Source organism: Sipha flava, unplaced genomic scaffold, assembly GCF_003268045.1.
Source record: "Sipha flava isolate LNK unplaced genomic scaffold, YSA_version1 308_pilon_pilon, whole genome shotgun sequence".
Classification (NCBI taxonomy): domain Eukaryota; kingdom Metazoa; phylum Arthropoda; class Insecta; order Hemiptera; family Aphididae; genus Sipha; species Sipha flava.
The window spans coordinates 102,982-116,626 of record NW_020272985.1 but is presented as its reverse complement, the minus strand read 5'-3'; the positions used below and the strand labels follow the sequence as shown (position 1 = coordinate 116,626).

At 31.4% G+C, this 13,645-nt stretch overlaps 1 protein-coding gene across 1 annotated transcript in view; it reads right to left on the bottom strand.

Annotated features, from left to right (window-relative positions):
• Positions 1-6,130: 6,130 nt before the first annotated feature.
• Positions 6,131-13,645, bottom strand: part of LOC112686450 (G-protein coupled receptor moody-like) — a 40,134-nt gene continuing 32,619 nt past the window's right edge. The window contains exons 3-5 of the mRNA XM_025558722.1: positions 11,783-12,021; positions 7,964-8,555; positions 6,131-6,643 (exon numbers count right to left, since the gene is read on the bottom strand). Of these exons, the coding sequence (XP_025414507.1) occupies positions 6,284-6,643; positions 7,964-8,555; positions 11,783-12,021 (1,191 nt within the window). The 3' untranslated portion in view covers positions 6,131-6,283. The remainder of the gene's footprint in view (positions 6,644-7,963; positions 8,556-11,782; positions 12,022-13,645) is intronic.

Sequence of the window (13,645 nt, the reverse complement as noted above, 5' to 3'; positions counted from 1 at the left end):
GATGGGTTTCCGTTTTTTCATGAATATTTAATTTATAAATAAAAATACTGTGTACACAAAATAAAAATATTGCAACGGTACGCCGCGCGTTGCATATCATAACGAAAATTTATGGTCTACGGACATGTAATAATAGTAATCATAATAATAATAATAATAATAATAATAATATGCGGTGTTCAAATTAAATTATATGAATTAGGGGCGTATTTAGGGGGGATGATATGGGTGTTAGAACACCCCCCATCGACCTTATTTTATGGTATTTCACCAAATTGTAAACTTACTTTGATTATTTGAATAAACGTTGTATACAACTTGTAGGTTTTACATATGCTGTCTTAATGTAATCATTTTCATTTTTATAAATACATGGAATTTATTTATGTAATATGGAGGAGGGGGCAAAAGCTCTACTTACCATAAGTTTATTAAATTTTAAAACACCCCTGTTTAATGAATCCTGGACACGCCACTGATACGAATAGGTCGTACAAAATTACGGAGGGGAGAGACATTCTTGCTAGTTTTTAATGCCTTTGTAAGCCTGTTCGGTGGCTATGCGATTTTGAATGCTCAAAGTAATACCGTGTACTTTTACTCACCCCCTTTGTTTGTAATTTTTTACGACCACTGATCGGGGGATACGCGGACAAACACATGTTTGTACACTGCAGTAGAACACGTTTCGTGCGGTGCGAAAACTAATTTAGGGAGATTATCGACACTCCATGAGGATTTGTATAATGATAGATACGATATGATTTATAACACGATGGATGAGATTACAAGTCGTAATTAATCAATGAATAATAATATTCACAGTGTTATTAATTTATCAACAGTTCATCAGTGTGTTATTTTAGTGTATTATTTTGTAGGACATGGTATGTAGTGTGCCTTTTCCTTTATGTCAATTTGTTTTTGGAAATTGTCCGAAAACTCTTTTTTGGGTAACTTTCAATAATGCACCTATTATGTTATTATATACGAGCTGATGTCCGGTGTACGGAACTGTATTCACAAAGAATACAGTAATGTAAAATACTCGGAGGAGGTGCTGAACGGAAGTGCACAATGGAAATGATAATAAACAGCGTGTAATGTCATTGGCGTACAGAGGGGTTCCGATAGTGGCGACGAACCGTGGACGTAGGACTGAAAAGTCCGGGGATTTTATAATCTCTGGTACAAATGACAATAATGAAATACGGATGGGAACGAGTGAGTATTGCGACTTGGACCGTTTTGATCTGGACTTGGTTGCGGACAAGTGTATACCGATATTATTTCCAAGGGTTTTCGACCCCCTCGGAAAAGTATATGGTTCTTCGACATTTATGTGGCGTTTTTACACGTAGCCTACCCGTCATTCATGAAATAAGTCTGAGTGCCCTTCGGTTTTATTTTCGCGCGGTGCTCCTTTACACCACCACCCGTGAACGCCCTAACGATAAAGCCGTGGAACCGCACATCCGCAGCCGAATACCAGTCCGAGTCGGCGACCGCGATATATTATAATTCGTAATATAGGTTTATCGAACGTTTCCCCCTGTCCTACAACGACTAAATCGCCGGCACTGAAAACATTATAGTCTGACGGCGGCGTATCGTCTCAACAGCAATTTTTACGCCCTTTGCAGAATATTGCCGTGACTCTTTCCACGTCATATATTATTATGTACCGCGTTTCGCATTTACAAATAGTTTTGGCTCAACTTTTCATCAAAAGAGCGATTGCCACGCACTTCCATTACGCTCGAAATAACGAGCATGCTCATCGTGGTTACACGTTCGACTTTCAAACGTTGTATTAGGGGTAGTAACACCATCGGCTGTGTACATGTAGTATATTTATATGAACTTAACCGTAACAAAGTCGATGCTACTATTCTCAGTGGCGAGCGGCGGATGAACGGAGGATGTCACACACCACTAAATACGTATACTGTGTACATGTGAAGACCACGAGGTTGAAACACTACTGTATATTCCGACGTTGGTTTTGTCGGGGGTGGATTGAGCAGCGAGGGATTTGCGAGTGTGATGCGGGGAGTTGTGGTTACCATAGGGTTTCAATCCCTTTGCCATGATGTGTAATATTATTAAAGTAAGTCGTGTATATTATACTACCCCTCGCCAGGTTTATCTATACCGATGACACGCGTAATACACGTTGGCTTAACGAACCCGTCGTCCAGTTATGACGTGTTGTTTTATCGGATCACTATTTTAACCGCGACTAGCCCAACGGTCAGATGTCCTACGCGGGTCCAGAGAGCAGCGTACGTGCAAAGTTTTGGTTCCGCGTTTAATTATAAATCGATACTAAAATCAACAGAAAATATTATTAACATTGAAACTGGAAGGAGGTGGAGGACGTTTTGGAGGGTTAGAACCCCTAGCTGATGTTATTACGACATATGTGTACGCGTTACGTACGCACGAGAGCGTTTGGAAGAGAACCGTGGAATCTCAAGCGCAAATAAAAACCTAGAGACTTGAATCCCCCCAACCATCATTGGTGATTTATTTAAAGTTGTAATGATTACACGATGGGAGTACACCCATGCGTATTAATATCGCATATAATAGAGGCGGAAGAGGCGGCGTTGACGTCGTTCGCGACGGTGGTCATTCCGAATCGCTTACGTCACCCTATACACAGAATTCCGTGGTCCACAGGTGTTTTTCTTTTAAAAATTTTAAACTGTAACGATAGCATCTGCTGTGTTCAATGTTATACGACGTGTCACAATCTGTTGAAAATAAAAAATTACATTACAATAACTACAGTACTTTGCAGATGTCATAAAAAAAAATCTCCAACACACAATCACTGACAAGCATATCGTTTCACATTTGAGCTTAAATGTTTATTTATTTTTATCATGATCGTATAATTCTTAACACGTGATAGTTTTGAAATAATAATAATATACTCAGTCTACTTGAATTAAATACATTATATATATATATATTTAGCCTCGCGCGCTTATATACCAATCTATATTATGGATAATATAATTTATATTATGGCTATCAGAGAGTTCATAACGAATAAATAATATTGAATCGACGGCGGTGGAGAAATGGTCGAAATTTGTTAAACGGTATAAACAAGATGTGCACTCAAATGTGCGGCTATAAAATACGTTATATTATTACTCGATAGTGTACTCGTATATACATAAATACATAACCAAGAAATGACAAAATTGTTGTTTTGCTTGAGTTGGAGAACTATTATTAAAAAAAAAAACCAATCCTGGGACGTCGGTATTACTACGTCTGGTCGTACTTGTACGCGCGACCGGTATGGTTTGATACTTATTAATAATGAGTTATTACACTTAGTATTATCGCGTCGCTATTCGTTAAGGTGTTTTAGGATATGTTTGCAATACTATTATGTATCGCGGTACCAAAAGTTTGCCGAGAAGCAAAAAGAGGCGAACAGACATATGTGTATATAGAAGGAGAAATATAGAGAATGATTGAACGCGAAACGTTTGTTTTTTGCTCTCGAAATTTGCTAATTGAACGTCGTCTACCGTAACAATGTACTGGTATTACTCGTACGTGTTGTGTAAAAACTCTATCGAGTCACAACCGGTATTGTAATCAATGGAGTGCCGCGTCAGCGTGTCGATTGTGCTCACGCCACGGGACACGATATTTTGAGGTTGAAACTTCGCTTACACACGGGCCACCGAGATCACACGAAAACCAAACCGTTGCAAAATCTTCGCCGCCCCCGTACAAAATGTTTAATCCCTGCCGGGACTTACGTAATATTACAATTATTTCCCTATAAATTACTATACAGCTAGCGGAAAACAATCTTCGAGTTTCGACTTGACTGCGCGACGTATATATTATTATGTTAATTGTTCATGCCAAAGCTAGTACGCGTACGAGTTGATTTATAAGAAAATTTAGCTATAAAACATTGATATTTATTAATTCGTCTAATACTGTAGCTTAATATTTATAATAACTACAATAGTAACTAGGTGCGATTATTGAATTACGTTGAGCACGTATTAGATTCGTATAAATTAATCGTCTAACAGAGAAAACTATCCAATTTAGTAACCCATTACATGTTCATATATATGTATATAGAGTGTATCATGAACAGGATCGAAAATCAATGCTGTTTGTACAGAACTATTATTTTAAACATTTTTAATTTATGCGAATACTCCGTAAGTATATCTATCAACAGCTAATATTTAATACTTTGATAAGTACTTGAATAAAATACTTTTAAATTAATAAAATATTTAATGATTGTGGCATAAGATGTTCGGAAAATGTACACAAGCAATAACGGGCGTTCAGAATATGTAAAATGAAAAAATGTATAATATAGATATCATTCACAGTTATGTACTTATACGTAACGCCAGTGTAATAATTTTCTAAAAACGATTAATTCGATTTTCAGTTAGTATTGTTATATTTTATATAGTTACTAAAACTATCAAAATTACAAAAACGCTGTGGAAAAACCATGAGTTTCTGAGAAAGAGAGAATCCTTTGAAATTAATATGTCATCTGTAAAAAATAATACCAAAAATCTTGTTTCATATTTGATGAGATTCGGTAAACTGCACTAAGATTGTATAGTTTAGAAAAGTTATTCTAAATATTAATCATTGATAAATATTTACAATTAGAAAAACAAATTTCCACCAATTCAAATTAGAATATATGTTAACACAACCTAATATTGTCATCATAAATATACAAATTTCAAATAAGTTACATTTTTTTATTCGGTATAGATCTAATGCAATTTTGTACTACAAAAACTGCTTTATGTCCAAAATGATTGGCATTAAGTGTATACAAAATCAATAAGTTATTCGAAGAAAATGTTAATTTTCAAACTTTTCTTAAAATACCTGAATAATTAGTATTCGAAGAAGTAAGGGCTAAGGTTCTCCATTCAGTAGACATTCTTGTATTTAATATGAAAAAAAGAGGAATGTTATAAGTTTAAAACTTAAACAAACTATAACTATCTATATTTACTTGGCAGCATCCGTAAATTTGGATTTATAACAATTGTTATTGCATAAAAGAATGATTATTTACTTAATTTTTTTCATTTAAAAATTAATTTATTTTATCATACATAGATATAAAATTATCCAACTAGAGTCTCAAAAGAAACTGGTGCCGTGACTTGAAAATCTAAGAATTAAAAACTTAATAAAATTAGGAGGTGTCACAGATGTGTGATTTCCTCCTCATATGATTATATTATATTTATCAACTTCCTGTAAAATATATTATTATTACTTAATGTACATACTGTATAGATTGTAATTTTTCAAATAAAGTCATGCATTAAAAAAAAAAAAAGATTAAAAGATAAAATCAAAAAACCTTTTTTTTTTCTTAAAACAAACTTGATCAACTAAAATATGTGTAATATACCACCTGTATAATATGATTTAATATTTATGGAACATTTAACTATAAATATTAGTACAATAATTTATTACTTAAGTCAGACCATTGATAACATTTCACTAATATATTTTTATATTATTTTCTCTAAATATTTTTCCGACGGATATTAATTTTTCGAATATCGTATTTTCGGATATTTGTTGTTTTACAAATATTTTTACTGTATGATATTGGTTTCTTTAATGTTTTTTACACGGATATTTTTCTTAGGATATTTTTACCGGTCGCTATGACGTCATCACATGACAGATTTTGTAACTGAAATAATATGTATGTGAAAACGTCAGATATTCATAATATACCCTGTATATAATTATAATATATATACATATATATATTAAATAAGGGGTTATTTTTGATAAAATAATTTTCTGAGGTCTGGTTTTTTGTCAAATATTCTAAACATGCGGAGCTTTAGCTTGCGCCCGTCCCCTTACGGTTACGCTTTTCCAATATTTTGTATTATTTACACAAGGGGGTCGAGTGTGACTGGCGACACTTGCACCATCGAAAAATCGATGTCTTTGTTTTATACTGTCTAATAATAATAATTGTTATACTAATAAAACTATTCATTCAAGGCAGTGATAATTATCGATCAGCACAAAGGGGCCAATATTAACGGGCGTAATAACACACACGTGTGTACACATAACATTATATTGTTACATTGTTTAACACTTATTCGGTATAAATCTTCCAATTAGTCTTACCATGTACGCTTTAAACCTTAAACCTATTTTTTTTATTTTATGTTTTAAACTCGACGTAACTAGATTTTAATATAACACCGTATTATGCACCGGACAGCTTTTTAGTCACTCCTCTGTGCGTTTGCTGTTGTTCCAACGAACTTTTACACATCAGTAGGTTTTTGTATGCTTGTCGGTATTCCGAGCTCATGACCACGTAAATGATCGGATTGATGCACGTGGTCAAGTATATGAGGACGTACGCGGTGATGTTTAGCACGTGCAAGTCGTCCAATTCGTGCGACGTTTTGCTTATAGTGATTGGCAAGTAGCACGTGACGAACGACGCGAATATCACAAGAATCATTTTTAGCAGCTTTTTGTCTTTCGAAGACATCCTGTCGACGCCTATCGTGCTTTGTTTTCGGGTCCTCGGAGAAGAGTCTTCTTTCGTCTGGAAAACCTGTCCAACAATGTCCGTTGTACATTAAAAGCTTATAAAACGTCTATGGTTCAAAAAAACTAGTGTACAGTGTTCAACGTTTGAATTGCATATTTTAATTAAACTCAAGTGTTTCGGAAGAGAATAAAGAACATCATCAGCAACGCCGGTAAACGTTAATTATCATTAATCAGATCGATATGCTTCATAAGTAAAAATGTGTTAAATTTGTTCTCGTAATTATCACAGAACAAAATTTTGTAATACTTAAGTACAATAATTGCAAACTAAAATCTTGTTCAATTAAAATAAAGCAATTTGATTGGAAATAAATTTCAACAGTCGAACGTAAAGAAATGTGTCTACGTTTTTCCGTATCCGAGTTGAATATGAACGTTGTGTAATTTTTTTAATTAATTTTTTTTATTTTGTTCTCGTAATATCGTGTAATGTCTGGTGTTATTTAAGGAGTAGAAAGGAAAAAAAAATAGTCTAAAGCAAAGTTGTTATTTTATGTGTAACATGATTTCATTTTATTTTTTATTATTTAATTCGTCTTACTTTATTATTTTGTATAGTTCCAAAGTTAAACTATCAATCGTGCTTATTACAAAAATATTTTTAGAGAATATAGTAAAAATAAAATTTATGGTATATAAAAAATTTTGTCGAAACGATATTAGACTTATGGATAATGGTTGGTATTTTTTACAAAGGATCAACATTAAAGTATACATATATAAATGAAGAGAAAAAACCATAATCCACGGATTTGAACCCGTTAATACTGTAATATATGTTGAATGATGTTAAACAAACCGGGTTACTTATGCGATCAGTATACCTTAACAAAGAATTATTTTCTCATTTATGTATTTGACCGAAGAGTTATTTTTATTTTACGCTGGTTCTTAAGTTTTTATACCAGTATCAACTATGATTTTATTATATTTATTTTCTTGTTAGCGATAAGAAATTCGAAGCTCAAAGAAACCATTTCGAAAAAATATTGTCATGGAAAAAATAATAATAATTTATTTGAATACTTATGATATTTGATACACTAAAGGCGCAGTAATTAAGTGTACATAATTCCAATTATTTATATTATTTGCTCTCTAAAATAACACTGTTGTGTTACAGATTGTACATTTCTACGTTGGAATTGTAAATTTATTGCATAATAACTCGCATGCAATAGACATATTATATATTGTTGTTCACGGACTTATAGTAATGTTGGTTTAATTGCGTTGTTTTTAACAAAAAAAAAAAAAAAAAAGAAAAGTGAAAATGACGTTGGCCATTCAATACATCAGTATAAATATTTTTCAGACTCACCGCGGATACGACTTGCGTGATGGTGGCATTCAGAGCGGATGACGGGGAACGGTCGCGTCGCCTGGACTTTCTACGCTCGGAGAAGGATATCGGTGAATAGCTCTCCTCGAGGCCGGACGAACTGGCATCGGCGACGATGTCGTGTGGGGACAGGAAATTCTGTTCCTTCGAGTCTGTGGTGGAACACGTGCCAGTAGCCGTGCTGGACCCGATTGCCGAGTCGGTGGATATCTCGGGCACCTTGAAGCGCGTCTTCAGGGTGTAGTAGGCCGTGGTGTCTGACGGCTTGGAGTTCATCATATGCCGCGGGTTGCTCGTCACCGTAGCCCGCGACTTCAGCGCTGTTTTCCGCACGATGTAGAAAATCCGAGCGTAACACACCACGATGGACAGACAGGGCACCACGAATGCGCCCATAAATAGGATTTCCTTTGGTGACCGGCCGACCGAGTCCGGCAGTATTGAGCACGAGCCGACGGTCACGTCCAAGCCGAATTGGCCCCATTTGCCCAGCCACGTGGGAACCAGCGCACCGAAACCGCCTACCCATGTCACCGTCACCATCACGCCCAAATAGAACTTCTTGTACAACCTGTATCGCGAATGATAATAAAATAAACACAGCATGTAATAATGGTTCGTGTTCAACGTTTTTTTTAAACATTTTTTTTGCAAAGGGGTTCAATCTACGTCGATTAAAATGTAATTAGCCTCGAATATTACGCGTAAAATTGTCGTTGAAACTAGTACGGTTTTGAACTTGGGACAGGTTTACAGATGATTTTATATTTCTAAGTAAAATGAATTCAACACTATGATAGATTTATGATTTTATATTTTATATTCAATATTTACTTTTAGTAATCATTATGAGTGTGTTTGGAGTATGATATTTTTCTTAAAATGACTGATGCCTACCAGTAGGTATTAACTAAAAAAGTTCCAGTCGAAAGTTTGAACATATCATATTTTAAGAGCAGTTACCCGAAAGAATTGATATTATTATATCCTTTGGTAATCAGACTTGACGAAAGTTTAAACCAGGGACCACCACCAAATATTTTTTCTGTATTATACAACACAATATTAAGAGTCGCATTAAAAATTCGGAAAATATTCACAGGCCGTCAAAATGCAAAGAAGATATTGAACATATTATATTTTATAATGCTGATTGGCTAAAATAAACTATAAAACAGGCAATAAGATAATATATATTCGAATAAACTAACGAATGTTAAGATATGCTTCACAACTTGTACTTTTGAAGCTATCGAAAAAATCTAATAAGTATAAAGATAACAAATTACCTACATAATTAATTATTATTATAATCGTGCGTAGTAATGAAGCATTAAATTTTGGGTTCTTCTCTTCTTGTCCGTGGACTAGTTAAAATTCATTTACGGGCTACCATCTGTTGATTCCGGGTATATATAAACAATTTAAAGCATCGAGTATCGACTCAGACGGAATCATGGTTAATGATTGCCAATAGATAGTAATTTGATGTACCCAATAATGGAAAGTTCAAGATAACGAGAAAATTAAATTTTTAAATTTCAGTTTACGTTGATAATGTTCTTTATATTCAAAATTTATTCGAAATTGCCTTAAAAGTTTATATATATATATCGAATACTTTAAAAAAATTGAGCAGAATAAATTATAAATATATCGTTATAAATAATTAATTTATGATTAAGTTGTTCTCTTTGGATGAATAGGTACCACGTATGAAAGTGATCAACCTTGAAAATGTATTACATTATTTTATGATTTATTACATGCTTTCTCCCAATAACGTCTTTTAAAGTGGTAAAAAGCTTAAAATGTTTCACTCAGCACATTTATTGATTGGAAATTCTACAGAAATGTCACGTTAGAAGAGTAGGTCGTTGAATTCTGTAGTTCTTGCCAGAAAGTTGCGAATATATAACACAAAACGGCGATGAAATATAAGTAAATACATTTTTTCAATATCATATTAACTTTACTCTTGGTGAACCGAGCTCAAAAGTAATTTTTCGAATTCAATAGCTGTTATGTTTAAATTGAGTTCAATATAGAAATCGCTGTTCACAATTGGTTTATTATTTATTGTTATTAGATGATATTTTTAAAATTATTTGTTCTGACCTAATTTTACATTTAATATTGAAAAAATAAAAATTATTTATTAAACACGTAGTAATGGGCCTGTATATAGGATTTAACATGGTTTGAAATTGTTTAAATTTACCCTACATATTTCAAATGTCTTTTAGATTTTTTTTACCTATGGTTAACTTTTAATTTTTTTTTTTTAGTACTTTGAGAGGATAATGACTTCACATATACAAATATTGCACAGATATATACAAAAAAAAAGTTGAATATTATATAAGCAATTAATGAGAGGACGGGGTGAGACTGAGGCTCAGTATCTATGAATGCATCCTGTTCTACTATGCCGAATAAAATACTTAAAATAATAGTGACAAACTTAATTATTTAACAGTTTTCGCTTTTGATTTTATTTCCTATCTGGTATAAGTATAAAGATACATTTTTATTATATTATACAATTATTAATTTCAGTGAATTTATGTCATTTATTAGATTTTAATTACTTTTGTTTTAATACATTTATTACATTTGTATTTATCGATATATATATTTTTAGAACATTGTAATAATTTACTTATGGTTTTAGTTTTGGCTGTCTGGTTTAAATCAAAAAAAAAAGTATGCTCTAAAAATCAAAGATTGCAAATGATTTCACGTTGGAAAAACACCCACGCGATCAGTTATAAATGGCAATGGTAAATATCATTCATGAACAACCATGACTGACTAACATGCAATAGTAATCTGTTTTACGTGTTGAAAATCGACCAAAAGTAATTTTTCTCCGCAAGTTTTCTATTGACACGTTATTATTGTTTAATATTTCATGTTGCATTTGCAAAATAAAAAAAATAATAAATATTATTATATCTATAAGTATGAAATTTATGCACCACAAAGAATACAATTTCATAAGAAATTTTGGTCTTATGAGTTAATATTCAAATATTTATCATTTTACTACATAAAAAAAGTATTTTTATAACGATGACAGATAAAGACTAGTAGGAAATTTCAAATATTCATAAAAACTTCTGTCAAAAAAAAAAAAAGTCGTTTTCTGTTACTTTTTATCTCTTAGTAGTTTGTTTAAACTGAAAATTATTGCGACTAGAAAGAATTGTATTAAACCTAAAAAACAACACATTTTCATCGTGATATTAATAATTCTTTAAAGTAAATTGTATTTACAGCATAAAAGTTTTTTTTTAATTAATATACTTAATCTGTTGCATTGTAAAACAATAAAAATAATAGTGTTTGTTTACGTTATTTCAATTAATTATTTCAAATAGTTCGACTTAGACAGAGTACAACTTCTAGAATAAGAAAAACTTCTGAAGTATTTATTTTAGTCAAAGATAGTTTTTATATTAACAGTATATACTTTGTTTCATTTATACACTTTAAATATAATTATTTAATTAAATTGAAAAAAAAAATATAATTAGATAGGTACAATATGATCTATTGATTCGTTTGTTATTTTGTACAACGGTATTATTATCAATTTTGAATATATAATTAAAAATATAGGCCTAATATGTATACTTTAGTGAACAGTTAAAAATAAAATTAACAATGATTTTTAATCAACGATAATATATATTATAATAATATATAATATATATAAATATCTATAATATATATAAATATAATATATAATTATTAATATAATATATATTATATGTATAATATATATTCAATTACTTTGGATACAATGACGGATGTCCAATCATAATGTATCGATTTATGGTGATGGCCAGTATGGTAAACAGTGATACTGCTAATAGCCCGTATCTAACCAATGGGAACAGTCGGCATAACAGTTGGCCGTGTATCCATGATCTGTACCAAAACGTAGAGGCAGCAAGGGGTAAGTTGAAGCAACAAAAACTTAAATCTGACACACTGAGGTTGATGATGAATACGGCTGTTGCATTACGCACCTGAAACAATAAGTCACACAATGTTGGACGATGAATAACATAAAATAAACTTCGTTGGTTAATCTAGTGGTTCCCAAACAGTGCTCCGTAGAGCCCTTAGGTTCCGCAATCGTTTTTAAATGGCTCCGATCGTTTTAACATAGAAAATGTAAAAACCTAACAATTATTGATCCTCATTAAAAACTACAGTGTTTATATTTATATGAGACTCCGTCACTAAAATATAATTCACCGATACGTATACAAACAATTATAAAATACTAATAGGAAAATATAATTTTTTAATTTTAGATAATATACATCCCCATTCCAGTTATTTCCCGGCTAGATAAATTGTATACAAATATAATATTAAATGTACACTATCTCATTTTGAGTTTCCTTCTATACAAATATATATATATAAATATCATGTGTAATATAATTCATTAAACACAGGCAAATAAGACTTAGATAATACTAAATATTTTTTGGGGATCTACGAGAAAATACTGTTTAAAAAAAGGTTCCATGGCTGAAAAAGTTTAGGAATCGCTGGGTTAATCAAAGGATTTCGATAGTTAAAAACGATTTACAAGATAAAACATACGCAACATTTTTATAATGGGATAAAATACTGGGATTCAGTAAAAACCTTCTAAGTTAAAATATTATGCATAGGGCATAATATTATATTAACTATAAGACGCATTATTCCGCTAATGACAAGTGATACATAATTATGATATATTACGCAGTATGTAATGACTAGAGTTAGGATCTTGTAGATCTATAAAACTCTAAAAAAAAAAAACGACTCAAACTGAATTAAAAAAACATTCTGAGTGAAAGAGATTGAAGGAGATTAATTTATATTTATAATGATGGCTGATAATGTTGATATAAGAACTAAATTTCTTAAAAGGATAGGCTTAACTTAAATTCGAAAATATCGTGATTTTAATTAGCTTAAGTTTGATTAAAATATTTTAAAACCTGTTAAATGTCTATAAACTGTTAATATAAGTACTCTGTAAACATTTTGAGTCACTAAAATTAATATATATAATTCAGTAATACAATATTTTACTTATAGAACATATTCAAAATTTGTTGAAATATCCAATTTTGTCAAAATTGATTATCCAACGCTTATTAAATTAATAAATAAAGCGCATATTTACTAAATATCTGTTAAATTTGTTAAATAAGTATGCTAAGTTACTATATCAGTATAATATAAATTTTAAAGAAGTTCACTTTCAATATTTAAAAAACAATAACGCATTCAATCAAGTTGATGGAGTTGTAGAATTCAAATAGATTTTTATGCGTTTGAGAGCCAAAAGAGGACGTTAACCTCTACGATTTATAGACAAGTACATTCTCAAAACCACCGTTAAGTTGAGAAAATATCATTGACATTTTTTTTTTTACTAGAGATAATCTTATATATCATGAATCAATGGACTCTTTAATTAAACGCATGCATATAAAATGTTTCAACATTTTATCATCTTCGATGTCAATAGAAAAACGGATTTTAAATGAAAATAATAGTAATTATCATATAATAATATTTATTAACATATCAACGATAATACGGTGGTAACAATGAACTAGGTTGTTGTAAAGGAAAATAGTA